The sequence below is a fragment of the Podarcis melisellensis genome (assembly GCF_964234715.1).
Source record: "Podarcis melisellensis genome assembly, chromosome: 9".
Classification (NCBI taxonomy): domain Eukaryota; kingdom Metazoa; phylum Chordata; class Lepidosauria; order Squamata; family Lacertidae; genus Podarcis; species Podarcis melisellensis.
In genome coordinates, this window is record NC_138541.1 from 23,264,387 (window position 1) to 23,290,195 (window position 25,809).

Sequence of the window (25,809 nt, forward strand, 5' to 3'; positions counted from 1 at the left end):
TTGATCTATGACACATGCTTGAGGAAAATATCTCATAGGAAGGGCGTCACATATGAAGAGGCGTAATTAGATTCTATGGTGCAATCTTGTGATCAGTAATTTCATTGCTTATTCTGATATTTTTAAATGTTTAAATAGTTGTTTTTAACCAATAATGTTGTTGTTGTTGTTGTTGTTGTTGTTAAACCACCTGGAGTCTTTTCACAATCAAGCAGTGTGTAAATTTTATGAAATAAAATCTGGCATGAATTAGTGGGTGCAAATTTGTCTTTTGGGCCTGTGCATAAGAAAGAAATGTTCTGAGATACAGCATCGCTATTTCAAAAGTGTTGAGCAGGAGCATTTCAATAGTTAGCAGTTGCCCGATGCCTTTGGGTTCCCACAGAATGAATCGGCAACCACTGCTGGATTACCTTTTATGAAGCAAACAAGCTTCATGCATAGAAAGGGCGGGCGGGAAATATATATGGCACTCTTGTTGCAATAAAGCACTGGCAATCTATAGCTGCCTTCTTAGAATAAAGTCTCTAATCGCCATATAATTAAACTCCCTTCAGCCCCCCCACTTTTCCAATTTGGGCAAGAGATCAGAGCGAATGGAACGAAGTGTGTCACATCTGAGCAGCAGGTCTGGTTGGGGCTTGATGATGGGGGGGTGAAACTCTATTACGATTCTTGCTCATTCAGCACAAACCCTTATGGTGAGTCGGGGGGGGAGGTTTGTTAGTTCTTCAAGTTATATAATTTATTGAGAATTTTATAGCTTCAAGAAATGCAGTATACGAAATCAAAAGCAGCACCAGAAAAGAAAAAAAGAAAGGCCACACCACACACACACACAGAGCGCCAGATATTTTGTTGAGACATTTGGGCAATCTTCCAGTCACCTAATCAGAAAGAAAGGAAAGAAGGGTGAAAACAAAGCTTGTGTCCACTGGTTATATCCACCTCACGCTTAAAGCAAATTTAAAGCACGTGGTTCCCTCCAAAGTACCCCGGAAACTGTAGTTTCTTAAGGATGCTGGGGTTATAGATCTGTGAGGAGTAAACTAAAGTTCTCAGGAATCTTTGGGAGAAGTCATCCACCTCAAATGCATGGGGTGGATTTGACCGCATTGTGTACAAATTCGTATAAAAATAAATAAATGCAGATTTTGGGAGAAATATGCCTGAAAATGCAGAGTCATTTTCACACAGAATTTGCAGTGGGGCAAATGAATTTAAGACCAGGAAAGTGAGAAACAGAGAGAAAGAAAATGGGACATCCAGCAGGGCAGGAAAAGATTAGCATCATTGTCCCAATCATGGAAAATCCCCTCACTGCTCCTACTATATCCAAGTTTTGCGTTTTTTTAAAATCACATTTAGTATTGCAGGGAGCTTAGCCTTAATATGTGGAGTGAAAATGGTAGGGCAATGTATGCCTTTTAATGCATCTGTTGGTTTGCAGTCACTTTTTTTCCATCTTAAATGTGGCCTCCAATGTATTTTAAATCTGGGTATAATTGTTCCATCAGTATGTGTCCCAGTGCAGTGCGTAATTGCTATTCATTTGGGCCAGAGAGAGAGAGAGAGAGAGAGAGAGAGAGAGAGAGAGAGAGAGAGAGAGAGCGAGAGCGCACGGAGGTGAGAGAAACTGGAATTGCTGGTGCATGGTGTGTGTTTTTGACAGCCTGTTGGAATAATGCCTTAGCTCTGCACCAAATATGCAAAGGCGAAATAAATGAGGGGCTACCATAAACAATTAATTCCCTTAATTTCCAGCTTTGTAACAACAATAATTAATAATAATAATAATAATAATAATAATAATAATAATAATAATAATAATAATAGAGCTACCTTTTGACTGATTTTAACATTAGGAATTTTACTTTGAATTTTCATACTTAGGAAGTCTGCTTCTCTTGCTTGTGGCCACTGCTCTTTTAAATGCATCTATTTCCAGCTTTGATGCAAGGAGTCAAAAAGGTGACCTTTTCACCTGCTGAGACTGAGAAGCAGCAGGGGGTAGGTGAATCCTGTCTGCCTCCTTTTCAATGACTACATGGTGTCTCACCACAGTTTTGTTGTGGCTGCAGTCCTGCAAGATAACCATGCATAAAGCTCTGTATTGCATAGCTCTACTAATGGGAACAAAAAAAACCCCAGTGCATCCTTCTTGAGACCCAGCTCAGACAGTGATGCATTCAAGGAAGCTTGCTGCAATGTCTTTATCTCTCTTGCTCAATCCATGTGCAAAAGCAAGTCCATTTAAAAACTTGAAACCCTTAACCAACATTTTCAAGTAGCCCCTTCGTTCTCTTCACACAAGCTGAGGTACAAGAAAGCATCTGCTACTTCCACCTCCCACTCCTTTCCATTCAATCGTTGCTGGGCTTAGCGTACTTTAACATGTCTCGTTGCAAAATTACAGGAATTTGCCTGTTAAAAAATTCACAAAATGCAAAACAATGACTGGTGTTAAAATTCTCTGCCAAAAACATTTATTTTATTTACAGGGCGGGGTTTTTTTAGGGTGGTGGTGTATGCATTGTGTGTGCAAAAAAGAAAGAGAGGTTTTGCTATTTTTAAGTTATATTGTGCGTTTTTAAAAGGAGGAAATCAGTTTTCCCCTTTCACATGCTTTGTCTGCCTCAGCCCCCACTCCTCACATAATTGAAAAATGATGTTGATTGAAAGGTTTTAGTTGTTAATTTTTTATATATACTGGATACTGTGAGAATCTTGAGTCAAAGCTGAACAGCTTTAGAAAAACAAAGTTCTGGCATCCGTGGCAGGAAAAAGCAAAGAACCTCATGCTAAGGGGTTCAAAATACAAGCAAAGCTGTCACTGAAGTCCATCGCTGTTCATTCAGCAAATTTATTTATTTATTTAGTTTCACTCAATATTGCTTCAAGTAGCCTTTAAGGAGCCATTGATCATGGCATCCATGAGCATGTCATGCTATTGACTGACAACAAAACAGGTGAGTTTCTCTTTACTAAAGAGCTTAGAATCAGAGTTGAAAGGAAATAGCACAACAAACCAATTTCCACGCCCTCCCCTTTGCAGGTTGTGAAAGGTGGAAGAATCCATTTCAGATAATTTTGAGGTAGGCAAGGTGATACATAACTCACCAAAAATCCTCCCCGCCTGCTCCTGCTGGAAATGGTTTACTCAGGATGTCCTGGAATGCTTACTGTTAATGTGTATTACATTAATAGCCCATATTTTGCCTAAGGAGCTCAAAGTGGAGTACACGTACCTCCATTTTATGCTCATGGCAGATCTCTTGAGGTAGCTTAGGCTGAGAGACAGTGACTGGCTCAAGGACACCCAGCAAACTTCATGGAAACATTGTGGGCCTCCACAATTTTAGTCCAAATCTTTAACAGCTACATGATGCTGTGAGGGATTGTCAGAAAACCAAAATGGTGGCCAGCTGCCACAAGGAGCAAAGATGAGCACCTTCTATGAATGGAATTCACCTCCTGGGTACCCCCAAGAAGGAAGGTCATTTCACCCACACTTTCATGTGCATCTTCCCTAAATGTGGTCAGGAGAACTTGGCACATAAAATAAGGCCAGGACAACTTACAACCTGAGAGGCAACATGTGACAGGTAGTTAAGGGAGGGGAGGGGAAAAGAATACTGTATGCATTTAGCTTCCTTTCATTTATGAAGGTGATGAGAACTAAAAGGGTTAACAGAAGAGATGGGGTTTGAAGAGGGACTTAGAGAGAGAGGCAGCTTCACATAGGTGTGTTGGGATGGAATAAGGGCAAGCAAGAGGCAAATGGTGGCATTGCTTAAAAGAGCAAGTACCACCATATGGCAGAGAATAGTAGGGCTGGAGGAGCAAAGGTTATGGAACAGGGAGCCATTGGGATATGAGAGTGGAAAGAGCCATGGAAGGAGGAGGCCATGAAGTAGTTTGAGTAGACTCACTGGAATAAATGGGACTTGTTAGTTATACTTAACTTCAGGTCTATTCATTTCAGTGAATGAATTTTTTAGTAATGCTCAAAGCATTACTAAATCTGGCCCAAAGAGTTTGTGCTGGATTTGGGACAAGGTCTGCCCTGGCATTAGGCAGAGTGAGGAGGTACCTTCAAACAACAGGTGCTGGAGAGTGGGTAAGTTGCTGGAGGACAAAGATAGGTTGAGGCCATTCAGCTCCTCTGAATCTTCTAAGTGAGACTGCTACCCTCAGGAGGCCAATTGCCAATGATGAAATAAGATCCAGCTATCAGTCTGGTTAGCTTCAACCATTTCAATTTTGCTCATTGTTTTTAAAATGCGGATTTTTTCCCCTGTTCTTAATTTTTTATGATACTGTTATTAATTGTAGGTTTTATTAATAGTTTAATTAATAAAAACAATATGCCAGTTTCTAGAGAAACAGATTACCGCTCTCACATTTGTAGCTCTAAAATTGCATTTTATGTATGTGAACCACTTTATATTAAGCACTGCATGTTTTATTTGTAAATAAAGATTTAAATGAGGCATTCTGTGCTCATAGCCTTCTCCAACAGAAGTTAATTTTTTACTGGATTATTTTGTACAGGGATCTATAACACTTGGTGCAAAAAGTAGGGATGTCATATCCAGTACAGTGGTACCTTGGGTTACATACACTTCAGGTTACATATGCTTCAGGTGACAGACTCCACTAACCCAGAAATAGTACCTCGGGTTAAGAACTTTGCTTCAGGATGAGAACAGAAATTGTGCTCCGGTGGTGTGGCAGCAGCAGGAGGCCCTATTAGCTAAAGTGGTGCTTCAGGTTAAGAACAGTTTCAGGTTAAGAACGGAGCTCCGGAACGAATTAAGTACTTAACCCAAGGCACCACTGTATGTAGGTAAAACTACATGCATTTCAGAAGCTAGAAAATCTGTGATTTTGACCAAAGAAATAGAGCAAGAAGTTGCTAGACATTTAAGTTCTGAGAACAGCCTGTCAGATTTACCAAAAATTGTTATAGAGATACCAGCAGACCTAACCACGTTAGCAAAGAGAGAGAATTTCTGGATTCTGGATCACATTAACATTGCAAGATCTCAGCCTGGAGGGTAGTACCAGCATCACTTAGCTCCAGCAAATGAAGCCCTTCTGAGCATGCCATCCTCAAAGCTCTGTAACTTACACATTGGAAACTTCATAACTTCATTTGACTATGACAGATTTTGCCACATCATTAAAAAAAAAACTGTGCAGAGATTATAGACATACACACTCCTAATGGCTGGGAAATTTGCCAGAGTAAGATCAGTAAAAGGATGGAACCCCAGGTAAAAACAGGATAACAAAGCCTAATCCTAGCAAAAGAAAATAACTAGTTTTCTTAAAGTGATGTTTTCTTATAAATCACTTCTAAAATCAGATTTCAAAATGAGGGAGACCAATCTCACAAGCACAGCTACAGTAGTTTTAATGTTATAGTTCTGTCTCCTTGTCACATATATTTCACTTCTCCCTTGTGTAACTTCCACACTGGACCTCTGGGTTGAAGGAGGGTGGGATGTTGGGATCATCAATATTTCACTGGAGAGCCATTCAAACATATGCCTTGATTAAATTGCCAAAGGCATCTCTCAGCATCTCAGGTCCTGGAAGCCTCCCTCTGGATTCCTTAGCTCCAAACAAGCACATCAGATCCTTCCTAATGAATCTAAATTAAATGTGAAGCAGCAATTACTCTTGATTATGCCTCAGCAGCAATAATCAAGGGAACTGGAGGGAGGACCAAAGCCCAAATAACCATCTGGGAAAGACACCATTCTAGACTAAGCATTCTGTCCACCAGACAGTGGGAAAATGGAAAAACACAAGGGTAGGGTTACAAATGACGTAGCTGTTCTTTAATGGCTATATAAAATGGAGGGTGAAATTCTCCATAATGAAGAGATTCAGTGCACGGCTCAAGTACTTGTTTAACTCCCGTTGGGATTTATTTACGTGTGTAGGGTAAAGCATACTGCATAGTTAAGTTCGCCACAATGGTCTTGTGCACAAGGAGTTTGGAGAAAGGTTCCTTTGATTCCATCCAAGCCTCATTGAATTTTATGGGGGCGGGCGAACTCAAGTGATTTATACTTGGGGCCATTTCTTGTCTTTTAGGAGTTGCAGATGTGGCTTTAAAGCCTGGTGATGGTTTTCAGGGGAACAGCCTTATCCTCCTCTTTCCACTTGAAGAGTTCAAGCAGTATAAACATGGAGTTTCCAGGAAAATCGATGGTGACATTATAGGAACGAACTTGGCTTCCCTACTAGCCACCCTCACCCCTGTCGTAACAAAAAGGAGATGGGAAAGAACAGCTTTTTAATTATTTTGCATGGTATGCTGTGGGAACTTTCAGGAGGAGCCTCTAATCTCCTGGTCAGCAACCAGTTTTCCCAAAAGGCTTCTTTTAAAAGGACCAGGAATAGACATGGTAGGTCATAAGCCCCAGACAAAAGCCTGCGGCCTACTACCACCAATGTCATTCTTTCATATAACTCTTTTGTCTCTAAACTGGTAACAAAGCAGTAATATGATGTTGTGAAAGATCCCAATTTTGCCCTTCATTGACCAGTCTCTACCCAAATAAGACAACTTGATCACTAGCAGCTGGTATTCAGAGGAACAGCACCTCCAACAGTGGAGGTAGAATATAGCTTTATCCTCTATGAATTTGTCTAATTCTCTTTTTAAGTTAGCCCAGTCCTCACATGTTCTGGGAACAAATTCTAGTCCAACTTTGCACTGAGTGAAGAAGTCCATTCTTTTGTTTGTTCTAAGACTTCCAACGTTCAGCTTAACTGGATAGCCCTAAGTTCGAGGGAGATTTTTTAAAAAGCTTTCTTTCTCCACTTTCTCAGCAACGTACATAATCTTACACATTTCTGACATGTCCTCCCTAACTCCCATTTTTCTAAATTCCTTTTACGTGTGCATAAACGCTCGTACAGAAAAACTTGTTTTAATGTTTACTCTTTTGCAAATACATATTGATCCTCTTAGGCTTTTAAGGGAATAGCTATACCTAAAAGTAAGCATGTATAGCATGCGATCAGTGGGACTAACTCTCTAAGCATGCTTAGGACTGCAGCCTCTGAAGAGCTGTGCTATTATCCATTGCCCTGCATTGATTCTTTTAGTCTTCACTCAGGGATAGGTCTCAGGGCTGCTTTCGCAGTTGGATTGATGGCAGCATCATGTGTGAATGCTACAGAAATCCAGCAGTAGAGAAAGAACTTCACATCACTTCACTGCAGGGAGTAGCCAGCATTATATTACATTTCCATATCTTGCTGAAATACAACTCCCATAATATCTCTGGTCAATGGCAATGTTGGCTCTGGCTTGTGGGAGCTGGAATCCAACAACACTGGAAGGGTACCACAGTTCTTAACACCCAGGATGGTCTGTAGGGAAAGAGGTGGTCTTTAGCATCAGTGGCCAAATCCACAAAAAGTTCGTGCATATAATGTGTGTGAGGAGGGAACGCACTGACTAGGGAGACCCAGCTGGCCCAAATCCTAAGGGCTGTGCACTGAGAACGGGTGGCTGAAGGGGAGCACTTACACATAAGCAGCTGGTCAGCCACAATAAATACATCAACATCAGCAGGTGGGAGCTGCCACAGCCTGCAGCACAGCACCTGTATCCTGCTCATCGCATGAAGGGGACTTTGGTCATGCTTAACTCCTATTAAAGGGATGCGGGTGGCGCTGTGGGTTAAACCACAGAGCCTAGGACTTGCCAATCAGAAGGTCAGCGGTTCCCGTTGCTCAGTCCCAGCTCCTGCCAACCTAGCAGTTCAAAAGCACGTCAAAGTACAAGTAGATAAATAGGTGTTTCCGTGCGCTGCTTAGTCATACTGGCCACATGACCTGGAAGCTGTACGCCAGCTCCCTCGGCCAATAAAGCAAGATGAGCGCCGCAACCCCAGAGTCAGTCACGACTGGACCTAATGGTCAGGGGTCCCTTTACCTTTACTAACTCCTATTAAAATCAACATGACTAGTTAATCCCATTCATTTCAATACAACTTTAATGTGCCTTTCTTGGACTATCAGCCATATAATTTAATTTATTGCTAAGGGGATTAATAGCCTGCCTTCATACTGTGCTCCCATGGTGCCATGCAAACAATTTAATAATTATTTGGCAAGATGCAGATGGGCAGTCTTCAGTTCAAATTCCGTGTCTTGCCCCTTTCTCTTCATCTTCTATTTTTCCCACTTTTATAATTTCCCTTCTTTCCTTCATCGAAAAGAATGGGATAGTGATGGTGGAACTTCTCAGAAGTTAACCGCTGACCTATCCTGCTAGAAACACAAGCAACACAAAAATTAGGCAGCATTAAATCAACAATCATTCTATAAATGAGGAGAGAAAATAAACGGACAATTCAATGTTTAGAACAGCCTAGAAAATGATTTTTGGCCCCTTTGACTGAGGACTTTGAAGGTCACTTCACACCATATGGCCCTTGGAGGTGTAAGTCTCCAATACACTAAACATGGCTCACATTTACACTGCTAAACCGGCTTCCAAGATCACACCAGAAGGGTCTGATGCCACTTTGCCAAACACGATGCTCATTTTAGAATAAAGCTTCTATTTAAAAATTTGCTTACCAAGCTCTTTGTGGCCCACTTCTTTTAAGAATCAGTCAACAGGGCTGACTTCAGTGCTTCACTTGCAAATCTCCTTAGACAATCAAAGACCAACAAAACTGAAACCCACAAATACATCCATTGTGGTTTCTCCTTACTGATTTTTATTAGTAGTATTATTTGCAATGTAGACCTTTGGGTTGGCTCCAGGGTTTTTCTTTAATAGCTTTATGCAACAGTCCCACGTCTGGTAGTACTTATTGAGCAATCCAGGGTTTAAGATCTCTTACTGAGCATCCCAAATCCACGCCAGCACCCTTAATCTTCATTAAGAGAGTGACTTCTCCGTCCAAGTTCAGGACCTCAGATTCTGAACGTGAATTTATATAGCTTTAAAAATAAACAACTTGGAGCCTCCATCTTGCAAAGTGGCATATACCTAGCCTTTAGCTTTTTTGTTGACCCCAGGGGAATAATTGACGTCACTTAAAGTAGGTTAGAGAAGAAAGCATCATCTGGAATAGATATCTCATTGATGAACTGCAATGGTTTTATAGCACTTATTCAACTCCTCACCAAGATTTAGCAAACTCCATCCACCTCATTAACTTCAGTTTCTGGGGAAAGGAGAAGAGTGTCCCCCACTCTCCTGCTTCATTGATTTTAGGGTTCTTCAAAACTATCAAAAGTTTTATTTTATTACTCTCCCTCTCCACCCCCCCCTCCCAGCTCTGAGCCAGTCATGCTCCATGTGTCAGGATGATTTCTGATAGGGGCAAATAAATGTTCCAAGGTTATAGCAGGATTAGGACAAACATATGGTCCTCCTGCGTAAGATTAAGAAGGGAAGATTTCAGCACACTGGCAAGGACCATAGCTAGACAGGAAAAGTATCACTTCCGTGAATTTTGTATCTAAATTCAAAGTTAATGACCCAAAGACATTGCTTGAAAAGATTTTCAATATGATCCAAGAAGAGAGGGTCTTTGGATAGATTATCATATACTGAGTAGCACCAGGAAAGGTTCAAAAGGAAGTCTGCTTTAGAGAAACCAGGTGGAAAACTTCATTGGTTTTCAAGAGACAATTTGGACCAGTAAATCTAGCAGGAGTTAACAGGAGCCAACAAGCCATTCTAGTGTCTTCCACAGTGCCTGGAGTTGAAGATGGGATTCACTTGCCCTATCACTGTATCTAGAACTCACACATCTCCCTATGGGACACATATGCAAGTACAGTGGTACCTCGGGTTAAGTACTTAATTCGTTCCAGAGGTCCGTTCTTAACCTGAAACTGTTCTTAAACTGAAGCACCACTTTAGCTAATAGGGCCTCCTGCTGACCGCCGCGCCGCCGGAGCATGATTTCTGTTCTCATCCTGAAGCAAAGTTCTTAACCTGAAGCACTATTTCTGGGTTAGCGGAGTCTGTAACCTGAAGCGTATGCAACCTGAGGCGTATGTAACCTGAGGTACCACTGTACATTCTTTGGACATTACAGAAGCAATGCAGTAACAGAAAATGACTTGTTCCTCCTCATCCCTTTCAAAGATGTAGCATCCAAGCATCTGCTAAGCTAAGGAAATGGCAAATCCTCAATTGCTGGAATAAAATGCCCAATTTTAATGTTTTACTGTCATGCATCAGCATTCTATACCATCACCTTTGTGAGCATTATGTAAAGTTCATATGAATAGAAGGAGCTCATTTACTCTAGAGTGAAGCAATTGGAACACCTAGGTCAGCATTTTCTAATGTAATATCCCATGGTCTCAAGCAGAAGTCACTCTCAGAAATCTCCGCCTAGGGTCTTTCTAACTCCTTTCTGACTATGCTGGCTGGGGCTGGTGGGAGTTGTAGCCCAACAACATCTGGAAGATCACAGGTTTCCCAGACCTAGTCTTGGAAGCCTACCACATTTTTTTCCACAGCCATTTTAAACTCTGCCTTTTTTCTGTTGACATTACCCATCAGGATACATAAATAATTTGAATTACATTCCTCCCAGCTTCTTCCTCCTCAATCTTCTCTTTGCATTGCCATATTTCTGCCCACAGTTTAGGGTCCCTGTTAGTGTTACTTAATATTGAAAGAACAAATGCACGGAAAAGCACCCTATGGCTCTTCTCATTTCCTTGGTGTTTATAAAAGCTTAGTTTAGCTTTTTACACACCTACAACTGCAACATACTTTGCTGTGGAATTAGAATGATCAGGACTTGAGATGAGCATAGGAAGCTGCCATATATACAGAGTAAGACCATTGGTCAACCTCAACCTCACTCAGTGCTGTCCACACTGATGGTAGCGAGTCTTAATTGCAATGGGTCTACTGGGATCAGAACATCTTTAGATACAACTCATTGTGTCTAAGTAATGAGGAGACAGTACCTAACAAACACTGACATTCCTGACTATCTTTCCCATATAAAGGGTATGTTACCATCATGTTTTGAAAGGAGAAACGAGTGAGGTTCAAGGAAACACCTTTGAAGTAGCTCCCCTGCTCCTACTCCCTAAAAGTGTATCTTAAGTGATAGTCATCCAATGGAAGTGACAGCCTGCTCTTCAACAACTAAAAAATATTAATGTCATGTTAGAAGACAAGGGCGAGGTTGGAGAGAAAATCGGAAAACTTTTTTTTAAAAAAAGCAGGCAACTGTGTTAAACCTACCACAAGTATGTGAGGCAAAAAAATCAGTAATGCTTGAGGATTTGCAACCACAAAATTCACAGATTTGGTACAGAAAGTTTAATTTGCAATACAGTGTAGTCTATTCTGGAGATTCCATACAAGAACTTCAAAGAGCACTGGCTGAAAAGTACAAGGTTAGTATCTTTTTAAAAATCTTTTTCATTTTGATTCGATTTAGCACCTATATCTAGCTGGTATAATCAAACTGCCATATTTAGCCTGTAAACTATGAAAAGCAACATACCCACACATAAAAAGACATGAGATACATTAAATAATGTGAAAGGAGGGAGGGGGAGAGTTTCAGCAGCACTGAGAACCGCAGGGCACAGAGGTATAATAATGTTTTAGAAAGACGAGGTTTAGAAAACTTACTGCAAGAATATCAACTGAAATAAAAATAGAAGACATTAGAACCAGCAGTTTGTTAGGTGCCAATAAGTAATGGAACCCATAAGAGAAGCAGAAAACGATGCTAAGTTAAGGAGAAAGGGCCTGGTGTTTTTTAGAGGAAATGCTTCCTGACAGACACGACAACAAAGCAGCACCAAAACGGCGATTGTGTGGTCCTCCTTCTTGCTAATAAATCAAACGTCAAAGGCTGATCTGCAACAAATAAGTAGCCTAAGCCTTTTCCAAGGATTTGTAATACTCTTTCAGCACAGTCCATGCTTTGGGAGCCATGAAGCCTTCAGGAGGATTTTGTCCTTCCTGAGCCATTTTGCGCATGCGAGTTCCTGAAATGAATTCGAAGTCTTCGTGGCTGAAACGAAAAGAAAAAAAAGAAAAAAAAGAAAGGAGGGTGAATCAACAGTTTCAACTAAACTTTGTATTTTAAAAATGCAACCGTGATCTGCAAGTGCCCACTGCTGAGCAGTCTAGACCCTAAGGGCCTTCCATATGTTGTCAGACTACAGATCCCATCAGCAGGGCCAACTGTCAGGGATGATGTGAGTTTTAGTCCAACATCTGAAGCAGGCTTCCTCAAACTAAGCCCTCCAGATGTTTTGAGACTACAATTCCCATCATCCCTGACCACTAGTCCTGCTAGCTAGGGATCATGGGAGTTGTAGGCCAAAAACATCTGGAGGGCCGAGTTTGAGGAAGCCTGATCTGGAGGCATGAGGTGCAGGTACTGCTTCTCTACGGCATCTCTATATGCAGTAATAAATAGAACAAATAGGAAAAACCATATACACAAGCTGGACCTGCAATAAAATGTCGCTCTTTGGAATGTTGCTGTTCAGAGGTCCAGCCAGCCATGCCCTTCACCGTATATAGCGCATTCCATTTTCCCTTTCTCTCCCCCCTGCAACAGTCAGCTGGCATTCCATGGCCACCATGCACTCTCAGTACTCATTGGGCCATTTGGAGGGATTGTCCCACCCCTTTTTTTGTACTTCTGTAACTCTCTGGGTACCGTCGAGCGAGCTGGTGTCTTCCTCTTGGGTGTAGCTGGTGCTGTTTTAATGGCATAAGGATCCACACTTAAATAATAGTTCTGCTGCAAATGTATGTGTTTGTGTGCACATGTGCGTGTACACACAGAGAGAGAGAAGATGCCAAGATGAACCATTTGTTCACCTTATGAAATCCATCACTACAGAATGTGATGGAAGAAATCTAAACTACTGGCTTCTTAGAAGGAGTAGAAAAATATAGAGAGAGTATATATATTTATCACAGTGACTCTGATAACTGAAAAAGGGACTGTTATTCTTAGAAGCAATATCCCTCCACATACCAGGTACCACAGAGCCTAGGACTTGCTGATCAGAAGGTTGGCAGTTCGAATCCCCGCAATGGGGTGAGCTCCCGTTGCTCGGTCCCTGCTCCTGCCAACCTAGAAGTTCGAAAGCACATCAAAGTGCAAGTAGATCAATAGGTACTGCTCTGGAGGGAAAGTAAACGGCATTTCCATGCTTTGCTCTGGTTTGCCAGAAGCGGCTTAGTCATGCTGGCCACATGAACCGGAAGCTGTATGCCAGCTCCCTCGGCCAATAAAGCGAGATGAGCGCCAAACCCTAGAGTCAGCCACAACTGGACCTAATAGTCAGGGGTCCCTTTACCTTTACCTATACATGGGGGCATGTTGAGACTGAAAAATAAAACAAGTGGGCATCAATGCCTGGATACCCGGCTGACTGCTATGGGAGACAGTATTATGCAACCCAGAATGGCAATTATTGGCCTTAAATAAAAGAGTGAAGCCATTTTCCTAGAATGGAAAATATTTTCATTCAGTCAGAAACATAACATTTATCAAATTGCCAAAAGGACCCATGGGGCAAAAACCAAAAATCCAGGTCACCACAAGATTTTTTTTTTAAGTACCTAGATTGAATTTTATTAAAGCAAATTAAAAATAAGGATGCAAAGAGACAGGAACTTCTAAATCCTCTGGAGCAACAGCGATTAATCCAACAGTAAAATGCAATGGTTTTACTTACTCTGTTTATTCAGTTTGCAGCATCTATTTCTTACTCATCCTCTGCTAGCTTGTTTGAAATATAAGCCAAACGCTGACCTCAGTTGGATATTGCTCAGGGTAGTGGTGGGAGGGGGAGAATAGAAGCCAAATGTTTGCTGGGGATCTTTTGTTTGCGCGGGTATTAAGCTACACTTAGCAAACAGGGACTACGTTTTTCTCACAGTGCATGCAACACAACAGCGGCATAACATCTTTGATTTGATTCACTGGATACGAAGTTGCAATATCCAGTTATTTTGTATGCAATTCAAGGTGGGATTGTTGCAATTCTTTGAATGCCCTTGTCGAGCAGAACTGAATGAAGAGCAATCCTTGATGATGTCCATCAACTTTGACTGTGAACAGGTTTGAGTTGGTACATTCATATTTTACCTTTTTGAAGCCCATTCTTGTCTGGGTCCTGTTCAAGGCACTTGTTTTGACCTGGGTCCTTCCCCCCCCCCTTTCTATCTAAGCAGCAGATTTCAAACTCAAGTCCTTCTCTCTCTTTTGCTTGCAATACTCTGCTTTTGTTGAGATCTGGTCCACTCAACTCATTCATCCTCTAAGAACCTTAACAAACAGAGGCTTCCATTATACTCAAGTTGGCTAGATGAGTGTCTGATTTCTCTTTTTAAAATTTCTATGCTATTTATTAAACTGCAATCTTTGGAGCAGGAACATTTTTTAAAAAAAAAATCGTACAATCTTTTGCTTTTTATAAAGACTTAATATTTCAACACTGGCTGCCAATTAGCTACTGGGATAGGTTTGAGGTGCACAAAGTCCTATACAGCTTGTGACAAAAAGATCTAAAAGAAGGTTCGGACTTTGGTCTTTCCAATTTCAGCTGTGCCCTGTACAAGGCCAAATCCTGCCTCCCCCCCCAAAAAAAAAAAACCTCTCGCCTGCTCAAATCATTATGTCATAGTTGCTGTGACCTGCGGTCCCCTAGGCTCAGTGCCCAGTGTGGTGGAACGGGTCACGCGGCCCTAAATCCACCTCAGCGAAAAGATTGCTTCATCCCCTACACCCCCAACCAATCACTGCATTCTGAAGGAGAAGGAGTCCTGCAGATGCCATCCTATCATGAGGTCTGTTCTGCACAATGTTGGAATCCAGCCTTTAGTGTGGCAGCACCTAACTTTGGCACTCCCTCTCAATGCATATCAGCCCCATGCCTTTTCTATTGTCTCTTTGGCACCTGTTAAAGTCTTCTAAGACCTTTATCCCAGTTGGTATCTGCCTTGGATTTGAATTGGGTTTTATGTATATGCCGTTGTTTTAAACTGTTTTGTATTTATAACTGGGTTTATTTTTTTAAAAACTGCTTTTACATATGTTATTATATTGTAAACTGCTTCGGGATGCGTAACGGGAAGCAATTCATAAATGGAAAAGATAAAGGTTAAAAAAAAACTATTCTCATAGTGTTAATCATTAAAATGTGGAGGATCAGAAACAGCAACGTTTAGGTTTCTCTTTGGCTTCAAAACAACACGTGCCCTATGAGAAGTCATAAGGATGTAACGCAAGAGCACACCTGCAAGATTGCGCCAGACGCCCCTCTAGCCTGGTGTCCTGTTTCCTACATTGGACAATCAGATGCCCCACAGGCAGGGCACATAAGCAACAGCTTTGCTATTCCAATTATCATTCAACAAGTAGCATTCAGTGGCACACAGCCTCCACAAAATGTGTTTCCGCTTAATTTTCCATGGCTAATAGCCACTGATCGAGATTTCTAATCTGGCTAATCCCCGTTTTCTAAAGCCATCTAAGCTTTCGTTGCCATCACGACATCTTGTGGAATACAGAACTCTGTATATTATGTACTGCATTCGAAGAACTACTTTCTCTCTTCTGATCTGAATCCAATTAGTCTGGCTGGATAATAAGAGGTTTATTAAAATAGGAAAGTCCTCTTGGGACTTGCTTGTACTGTACCTTGTGCTACGCAGCAGTACACATTCTAGCTGAGCTATCAAATTCTGAATGCACAGCAAGTGTTTCTCTAACTAAGCTAAAGGACCCTCCTGCTAAACTGTAGCCACCAGTCAAGAAGCATGTGTGTGGCAACCACCTCTCATTCTCTTGGGCCAACAACAAATGCTCCAGAAGCAGATCCTAGAGCTACTGTATACAAAAACTCTGCAAGGGATAAAAGGACATCTGATATTGCAAAGACACAGAACCATTAACTTCTCCAAAGGGACCTCTCTTGGGTTTTTTGCAAGACACATTTCCATGCTGAACAATACTTGTTCTGAGCAGCACCCTGTAGCTAAATTGTACAGTAGTGTTCCAATAAAAGCTTATGAATCTGTGCACCACCAAAACAATATGGTTGACTTGCCAAGTCTTGTCTTGTAATATTTACCCATCCTCACATGGCCAAATACATGTACTCTTAAAAAAAAATTTAAATAGGCCAGATGTTCTTTCATCATAAGCAGTCTGATAACTGGCCAAAATCTGTGTGTGTGTGTGTGTGTGTGTGTGTGTGTGTGTGTGTGTTTGTGTGTTTACTGGCAAATTTTCATCACAATCAATGTTTTCAAAAGCCCTCCAACTGTATTCATTGCCTGGATCGTTCAGAAGTCTTGACAAAGTGCTGCCTACACCATTGAGGAACATGCAGTCTATTGATAGTCCAAGACCGAGTCTAGGACTCTGGGAAGACTAAACCCATCTTAATTTCCCCCTTGTGAAACATTCCCTATGCACACTCCTTCCCAATTTTCCACTTTGCGCATTGGGCCTGCAAAAAATAAAATATGTGGCTGGTGCCTGCCAAGGTTTCAAAAACGTCTTTCCGATTCAAACACAAATGGCACTGGGTGAGGGGAAGGGGAAGAGAAGAACAGACAATCTGTATCGTGCTCTAGGGCCGCTGCTTGTCTCTTCAGGCAATAAACTGCTCCAACGCTGCATTTTGTTTAATAAAAAATTCCTCAAGTGACAATACCCATATTTATGTAGAAGATTTGAGCATGACCTGCTGTCTGGCACAGGAAATGGAATAATAAAAGCCTACAAGTTTGTTCTGTTCCGACTTTTTGATTAAAAGAGGGGAAAGGAGGCCAATCAAAGCCTTATATTCCCCCAGAGTGCCAAGCTCTGTGTGTGTGTGTGTAGCTCTGTCGGCTGGCATGCTTCCCTTTTGAAGGGGGATTTAAAGCACCGCTCCCTAGGCACCTTCTTCTGAGAATCTTTCACCCTACATCTGCGCTTCATGCTGCAGACACCATTCCAAATGGGAGTTCTGCTTTCACGTCTTGCCAGCCATCTTCTTCCCAATCCAGCTACAGTAAACACATCGGCACAGCCTAATTAATTAAGAACCACTTGGAAGCTTTTGCCCGGCCACATGCTTTTTTCTTTTTCCCCACCACCGCCGTGCCTCGCGGATGGAAAAGGCCACAGCATGCAGCGAGCTGTTTTTATACAGCAGGGGAAGTATACATTTTCCAGGCCGCCACCAACCAGCAAACAGCCACCTGCGCCACAAAGCCGGCTGCTCTGGAAACTTCGCTGGGGTTTGATTCAGGGCAGAGCTTGGCTGCGAGCGAGTGCAGGCCTGAGTACAGACACCATTCCCAGCCGACACATCCAAGGTGCTAATCCGTGTGACAGACAATGCCTGTCCACACAAAGCAGCGAGACAAATAAGAGTGACGTTGCTACGGAACATAAAAACAAGAATGCTAACTCCCAGCTGGGCTTCCTGACTGGGCCCTCCCAGAATCTGGTGTGTGTGTGTGTGTGTTCCAGAAGAAACACCACATTCACTGGCCCTGCTTTCTAATGGAGGATTAACCCTGTGTGACCAACCAACCCAACAGATGACAGAATATTGGATTTGTGACACTGTGCACAGAGCCAGAACAGGATTGTCACTAGGGCTGCTTGCGCAACTCATGCTAAAAAATGCATGAAATTGTGTCAGAATTTCTTTCTGCCTCTCATACAAGAGGTGATGTTATGGAAACTACCACCCCCCCCCTTAATCTCCTCCATGATGCAGCATATCTTAATTAAAAACCTTGGAAATTAAACAGTATCGTTAACAACATTGCACAAATTGTTGGTGCGGGCTGCATTTGGAATACAGTGTGTAGGTCGCCTGACCCGAAAAAGGATATTGTAGAGCTGGAAAAGGTTCAGAGAAGAGCGACAACCAAAGGGTGAAGCGACTTCCCTATGAAGAAAGGTTGCAACGTTTGGGTCTTTTTAGCTTAGAGAAGGAGGAGAGTAAGAGATGAGATAATAGAAGTTTATAAAATTATGCATGCCTGATTTTGCACCAACTTTGCAACATAACGCCTCTGCTTGCCAACAATATTTTATATGAAAGTGTGTCTTATAAATATTTAAATTAAATAAATGAATAAAAATAAACCGACTGATCCGCTGTATTTTGTTGAGGTCTCTTTTTTCAGCTTTCTTTATTTACTGTGATAAGAGGATGTTTTTCTCTCTGAAGCATAAATAGGCTTCCTTAAATCTGTCAGTGACATGAATGTACAGCCTACCTTGCATCTGATTTCTGTCTTACACGACGCAGCATTCTGCATAAAGTGTGCTAACAAAAAAATAAAGATTTATACAGAGGGATTTTAGACAGGTACCACAGACAAAAGTACTGCCCATAATTATAAACATACTGAAATTTTGAAACATAACCTAGAAACTTGTAAAACTGAACAACAGTATCAAGTGTAACCTGAAACTAAACTCTTAAAAGAAGAAGTTTGAAACATGGCCTACATTATCATGGCAAAGCAATATTTTGTATGATAGATGCGGGAACACAGCCTGGTTTCATTCCAAGGCCACCCAGACTGGCAAAGCAAATTCAGAGCAGCGCAGATTCAAGTTGGTTTTCGGGGGGGGGGGGCGGTTATACAAAGTTCACAAGATACCAGCTTAAAAATCGCTAAATGGTTTCCAGTGGGGGCCGTTGGTTTCCAAATAAGACAGGAATGAATGGACCTTGGACCCCGAGAAATGAGAATTTACTTGAAAGGTATATGCTGAGACGTGCTGGTGTGCAAAGCCAAATTCCAAATCACCATATCCAGCGTACTGTGTGGGACCGTGGGACATTAATCAGCTCTTAAAACCGAAAAAACTTACTGTTCCAAGTCATAGTAATCCATGCATTTCTTTTTCTTGTTATAAGCTGCCACTCTGAAGGGTACGATTTCCAGCGTTATCAGGCCTGGCGCCATAGTCAGCACTTTGGCACCATGGGTTGGATCGTAGAGATCTTTTCCAGTCTCGGGATGAGACATGCCGGCAGGATCTCGACCCACAATGTAGAAGTTTGCTCCAGCTACCATCCTCGACCTGCAATGCCACTGAACCTAGGATGAGATCGGAAAAGCAAAGTTAGCAGAAGGGAGGATGGAACCATGGAAACCAGAGAAGAAGCCCATCACTCGCTGTACAAGAAAGCAAAAAAAAAAAATTCTCCAGCTCTCCGAATTAAGCCTCCAGGTCATGTGCTCACCCACAGCAGAGCTGCTGTGGTCACCCACTTGTTTATTAGGTATGGGTTAACACACACACACACCATTCGGAAAGGCAATACTTGAAAGTAATTTGTACAGCAGTTCCCTAAAACAGTAGACGGCCCCTTGGCAAAGAAACCTTCCTGCCAGGAGTCAAAACTAGCACTCTCGAGGGGAGGCTACCCATTTGAGTCAATTAGCTCCCCTTTGATCAAGTGACCATAAAGGCATGCCTCTGGACAAGACAGAGACTAGTGCCAAGGAAAGCTTTCAATCGCAGTCATGCATTCAACTCTGGTTAGCTAAAGTGGGAAGGCATGGACAAGGAGGGAAACTGGATTCTTAAAAGAGCAACAAGTTGGGGGGATGGCGTGTAGAAGCAGAAAGCAAAAAGCTGCTTTCAAGGTCATGAGTGAACCCATTGCCCAGAGAAATACGTATTTTTCTGTGTATAAGACGCCCCCGTGTATAAGATGCCCCCTATTTTGGGGGACTCCAAATTAAGAAAATGGGGGGAGGTTGCCAAAAGTTAAGCTTTTTTGGGGGGGAGTATTGCCCAGACTTGTTGGGTTTTTTGAGGGGAGATTGCCCAGGGCTGTTGAGCTTTTTGGGGGGAGGATTCCTGATAATCTTTCACCCAACAGGCAAACGCAGGCAATCTCACACGTCGACAAAGCCACCAATCGTCTGCCTGGTCACCACTAGCACCTGTCAATCACCCGCCCACTTGCTGCAGCAACAGCTAATCTACAACAGCCCTTGCCGCAGTCTCCAATCACCCGCCCAATTGCCACTGACTATCTCCTGCTTGCGGAAGCAACCAAGCGCCCGTTCCCACACTGCACTATCCGTGTATAAGACAACCCCTCAATTTGTAACATAATTTTAAAATAAACAATCCTCGTCTTATACATGGGAAATTACAGTAATTGCTGGGGGTGTGGCCATATTGCCCTTTATGTTGAAGGAGGGTTTCCCAGGCTACCAGTTAATCTGAATGCTACCGTTTTATGCCATAATATTAACCCTTATTTGAAACCAGAATAAACCTGGAAAGATATAGACTTATATAGGTCATAGAGTTGGAAGGGACCCTGAGGATCATCTAGTCCAACCCCCTGCAGTGCTGGAATATGCAGCTGTCCCATACGGGCATCGAACCTGCAACCCTGAGTATGTACTTCTAATTTAAAAAATGCTTTTAAAAACAAAAATAACAAGAGTTAGCCTGGGCATCTTTGTAGTCAAGCGACAGATTTTGTTTTAAAAAAGTAAGAATAATCTAACCAGTTAATCAATCCAACTTTGCAGCCCTAATCATGAGATGGATTTTGTGGGTTTGTTAGAGATCTTTTATTCATCTGTGAGTTTCTGAGGCTTTTGCACAACCACAGAGGAAAGAGAAGTAGTAAGCTGAGATTCTCCTAATTTTTTCCAGAACCTTTGCTCAAGAAAAACAACAACACCATTTTGCTTATTCCAGCCAGGAGATTTCCAATTCACATCCTTTTGACATAATTAAATAAATTGCTAATAAAAAGTTTTTGCAACAAAAATTATTCATTTTAAGCTGGATGCTTAAGAATAGCTCCAGAACTGCAAGCTGACAAAGGTTTATACTTCTTAGCATTCACTCATCTCCCCCCACCCTTGCTTGCAAGCTTCTCTGCAGTAGTCAAAGACTCAGAGTTTCTCAGAGTTGTGACAACACAAACAAAACACAAAAGGCAAAATTACAAAATTCAGGGCGGAAAAAGACTTTTCATAGTAAGTAATGTGCTTCGATTGTGTCATTATATAGTTTAATCACTAGGTGGCACTGCAGCAGAATCAGGAGTTTTCCTGTTGCTGTTCTGTTCTTCTTGGAGAGAAATAATAAAGTTCTTGTACAACTTCCAGGCCAGTGTGTCCTCTGAGCTTTTCTTCTTTTCTGGCACATTAGGTTGGAAGTCAGACATCAGGTTTCAGAGCAAACTTTAAACCAGGCATGTCCAAGGTCCGTTTGGGGGGCCTAATCCAGCCCGCCGGTCAATTTAATCCAGCCCCCGTGGCAGTATATGTCCTGGGGTAAAATCCTAAAAAAAAACAACTCAACAACTTTGGCGTAAAATTGTAGAAAAAGCTTTGCTTGGCCCTCACACATGTTCACTTCATCAAATCCGGCCCTCTTTGAAAAAAGTGTGGGCACCCCTGCAACCATCACACTCACAACTTTTTTCAAAACACTTTAAAATGTGACATTATAAAACACACAGATTACAGTGGTACCTTGGGTTAAGTACTTAATTCGTTCTGGAGGTTCATACTTAACCTGAAACTGTTCTTAACCTGAAGCACCACTTTAGCCTATGGGGCCTCCTGCCGCCGCCGGAGCACAATTTCTGTTCTCATCCTGAAGCAAAGTTCTTAACCTGAAGCACTATTTCTGGGTTAGCGGAGTCTGTAACCTGAAGCGCATGTAACCCGAGGTACCACTGTACTAGCAAAAGAAGTTTACCACCCAAACCCTCTGCACACCAGAGTGCAAGTATGACAGCCAGCAGCTAATCTGAACAATTGCCAGAGTGAACAAGTGGTAAACATTTTCACCTTGACCACAAAAAGGAGGGACATGCACTACAGATTATGCTGCAGCTGGAGGGAGGTATGTTTCAAAAACATGTGGGTTTTCCCCTACCCTCCCTTGTTATCCCAAACTTTTAGGAGTTTGCTCTACACCAGTATATCCTATTTAAACAATGATGCACAGCTGTGCAACTCCAGCTCTGGGTGTTTAGGACAGATTTGGAAAATTATTTGCTTTAGGTTGCTGTAAGGCAAATCAAGCAAGGAAGCAAGATTCCCATCCTACTGGTAAAAATTCATAAGGTTTATGAGCAAGGTTGTTTTCCAAAAGACTGATAGTGTTAGACATAAGCTGCTATGCACTGATCTTCCCCAATGATTTTAGCAATCAGGATTTACCCCAACCCCACTCCTGCAAACGTATCTGTACTTTTCAAACATATCCTTTGCTATCATGTAGGTAATAAACCTATAGGCTGAAAACACAATTTCCTAGCTTATTGGACAGCACCCCATAAAAAGATTGTTTTTAAAGGAGTTTCAAAAAAAATAAATCAGATTGAGACCAACAAAACATGTCCATTAAATCTTTACTGACTGGGAAACTATGTTCAGACAGTTGATAACCATATTGGCTTAGCAGCTGTCTGTTGTTCTGCAAGTCATTTGTGCTACAGAAACAAATCTGGTACCAATGTCTTCTAAATGACCTACAGAAAATGATTAAAGGAAGAGTTGTATTTTATTAGTTGTCTAAAACACACTATTGGCAAATGGTTTTCTGAGGTCATTGAAAAACGCGGCATAAATTAAGGAACATTTCTTATTTTATTTGCATCCATGACTGAAAACAGTGTGTACAGGTTTTGTTCAGCTCCTTGTTTCCATGTTCTCCAAACGCACATCTCGAGCTCACAAGGGAAAGCATGTTCATATGCAAAGTTAGTGAAGGGATCGGGCATGTTATCTGTTTCCATTGTAGTGAACAGGATTTACCCAACTCCTGTTCCAGACTGCAGCCCATAGTGTGAAGCACTGAAAATATGCATTGGCAGTGCTCTTCCAAGAATAAACTAGCATTTTAGGAATGTAAAATGGAGATAAGGGAAGTCTTGAAAAGGAAAGCCTGAAAGGAAGATGCCAGAGATCCAAAGGATGGAATTCTCCAAACAAAAACACTTGCATTGCCCAAGTATCAGAATCCTTAAGATTATAGTTTTCTGTTTTGAGTTTTTGCAAAGCTCTCTGCAGTTATTTGAGGCAAACACCTTTTTTAAAACAAAAAAAATTCCTTCTAGTAGCACCTTAAAGACCAACTAAGTTAGTTCTTTTAAACTTATATACTCCTTTTTTAAACTTATATAAACTTTTTTAAACTTATATACTCCTTTTTTAAACTTATATATACACACACAAAGGGCATGATGGCTAGCTAACAATGCAAGACCCCACAGCTTTGACGCTATGAGTTTAGTACCTTTTTAGTAGAATTTCCCTGGACAGAAATCCCAAGTTGCCTTTACTATCCTACATGCCACCTCACCTTAGTCCAGTCTTCTCCCCTAGGCTGAAGAGTCCATCAAGTGAGAGACTCTTTCAAACTACGGATAGGAGACAGATTAGAAAGATCATCAAAAGAAGTGGCAAGATTTCTTTCACCTGAATCCTGGGATTAATGTGGTTCTGCCTTCTGCTTGAATTTTACTCACCACCCCAGTAAGCAAGGTAAATGACCTAAAAGTAAATGGACTTTAAGCAATTAGGAGGGACCACAAGTGAAACGATCTCAAAAGCTTTACAAAATGCAAAATGGCAATAGGGTATAAAAAAGCTTAATCCCCACCAATAAGCAACTCAAATATTTCTAAATCGCAGATTGAAAGAAAGCCATCTTTATAGCACTGCATGTCATGCCTCGGAGCCATTTGCTCAGTCAAGGAGCCTGCCAAAAGCATGTTCCCTTCTCAGTTGTTTTCCTCAACTCCATGTAGATCAGACGAAAAACATTGGAATAAGAAGAGAACCCAGCTCTTTCGGCTTTGGCCACGATTCAACCTGTTAAAGAGCACTCATATGACCTTTGAAATAAAGGGAAGAGGAAGAGATGGCGCAACAAGCCCCTTTAAGTGTAAACAGGAACTATCTGAAGAACCTCCCATTTAAGGCCTTGAAACCAAACTCTGGAAACGCCTCGCAGCGCAACCACCACGCAAGGGTTTCGGAGTGTAGTGGTTGTCTCCGAAGGTGGCCATATTGACAAACGAACATCAGGGAAATCAGTTGGGACGAACTAAGAACAAAAACACAACTCGTTATACCTCAGTTGGTCCAGCATACATCATGGGAGAAGGAAATATGGCCACCACAGTCGTTTCTGGGTTCAATATCCCTTCCTCCAGGACTGCTGCGTGTTGTTTCATTCGCCACGACAGAGGAACGTCATCGTCCTTTGTCCAGCCACCCAGAGGATGCAAAAGAAGGACTGGGCGCCTGTAACCTCGACCCAGAAGCTGCTTATGAGTATCTTGCATTAGCAGGGCATGTCCGCTGTGCACAGGGTTGCGCAACTGGAAGGCGAAGACAGCGTCTAAGGGGAGAAAGAGAGAGAGATGCCAATATGCTTGACGGTTATTAATTCAGCCATCAGCGACAAGCAGCCTGCAATGTTCTATAGGCCTCGGTTTCAGACCTTGCACAGTCTATCGTTTGCAGAAAGGCTTCGCTCCCAATGCAGCTGGGAGAGGAATGGGTGGGGGACAGGAACCCTGCCAGACGACTGAAGAGAGATACGTCAACACAACTGTCCGTTTGCCTGTGCCAAGCATTTGAGAGATCAAAGAACAAAGTTGCTGCCATGAACACTACTACACAGGGCTGTACTTCTATTGGGAATATTTAAAGTCTCAGCCAGTGGCTGGCTGCCTGGCATTTTCTACAATCATATGACATTTCGCCAGCGCTATTGTCACCTGCGTTTGGCGCCAAGGATCCTTCAAACGGCAGCCCAGCAGCACAGGGCTGCCGCATCTCATCACTGGTCGTGTAATATCTCAATGCTGCGAACTGAGCGATGAGAGCTCTGACAGGGATATTTAAATAGCTCTCAATTAGATAAATGGATGAAAATAAAAGAGTAGCAAAGCCAAGAATCAAAAGAGGCTTGGCCGATCAACATATTCCCTTGAATCAAGGGAATTTTTGTATGCATTATAGACATGTCACAAAAAAAAACCCAAATTAAATACTCATTGCTACAGGAGCAGCGAGTTCCCCCTTGCCCTAAACATGTTTTAGAAGTTATCAAAACTGGAAAGAATCAGACCCTAGATAGGGAGAAGCGGGGGGGGGGGGGAGAGAAAAGATGCTTCTCCCTTTCATAATGGAGAGAGAGAGAGAGAGTTTTCCCACTTCAACTTTGCCACGCATGGAAATCTCTTTCCACATGACCTGCTATCACTGGACTAGAGCCTCCGTTTTCTTAACCCAAGTATAACAAGTCCTGTTTCTACTCATTGCTCATTTTTTACTACAGAAAAGTGCAGCAGCTCAGTTCTCGTGTTATGTTTGGTTTTCCACTCAAGATCTGTAAATGTCAAGTGGCTTCTTTTGAAGACAATGGAAGGTTTTAAATTTCATTACCTAACTTCTAGCTTGGGGCAGCTAATGAGATTCCATGCAGATGGGACCCCACTTCCCATCAGCCCCAGCCAGCATGGCCAGCGGTGAAGGATCATGGGAGCTGTAGTCCAAGAACATCTGTAGTACCCCAAGCTGTCTACTCATAGCTCTAACTGATTGAATGAGCTGACCAATTTAAGTAAAACTAACAGTGCAGTAGCAATACTTTAGGTCCAATATATTCCAGAGAATGTTTTCTAGAATGACTCCTCATTACTAGAAGTTCCTTCCCACCGCAAACACATGGACAAAACTTATTTCTATTTTTTAAAAAAATAACTTTATGGACTTTTTGG

General features: G+C 42.0%; 1 protein-coding gene across 1 annotated transcript in view; it reads right to left on the reverse strand.

The window, feature by feature from the left end:
- Nucleotides 1-11,326: 11,326 nt before the first annotated feature.
- Nucleotides 11,327-25,809, reverse strand: part of PAPSS1 (3'-phosphoadenosine 5'-phosphosulfate synthase 1) — a 47,217-nt gene continuing 32,734 nt past the window's right edge. Inside the window, exons 10-12 of the mRNA XM_081924984.1 lie at nt 24,154-24,422; nt 18,894-19,123; nt 11,327-12,047 (exon numbers count right to left, since the gene is read on the reverse strand). Coding sequence (XP_081781110.1) covers nt 11,909-12,047; nt 18,894-19,123; nt 24,154-24,422 — 638 coding nt within the window. The 3' untranslated portion in view covers nt 11,327-11,908. The remainder of the gene's footprint in view (nt 12,048-18,893; nt 19,124-24,153; nt 24,423-25,809) is intronic.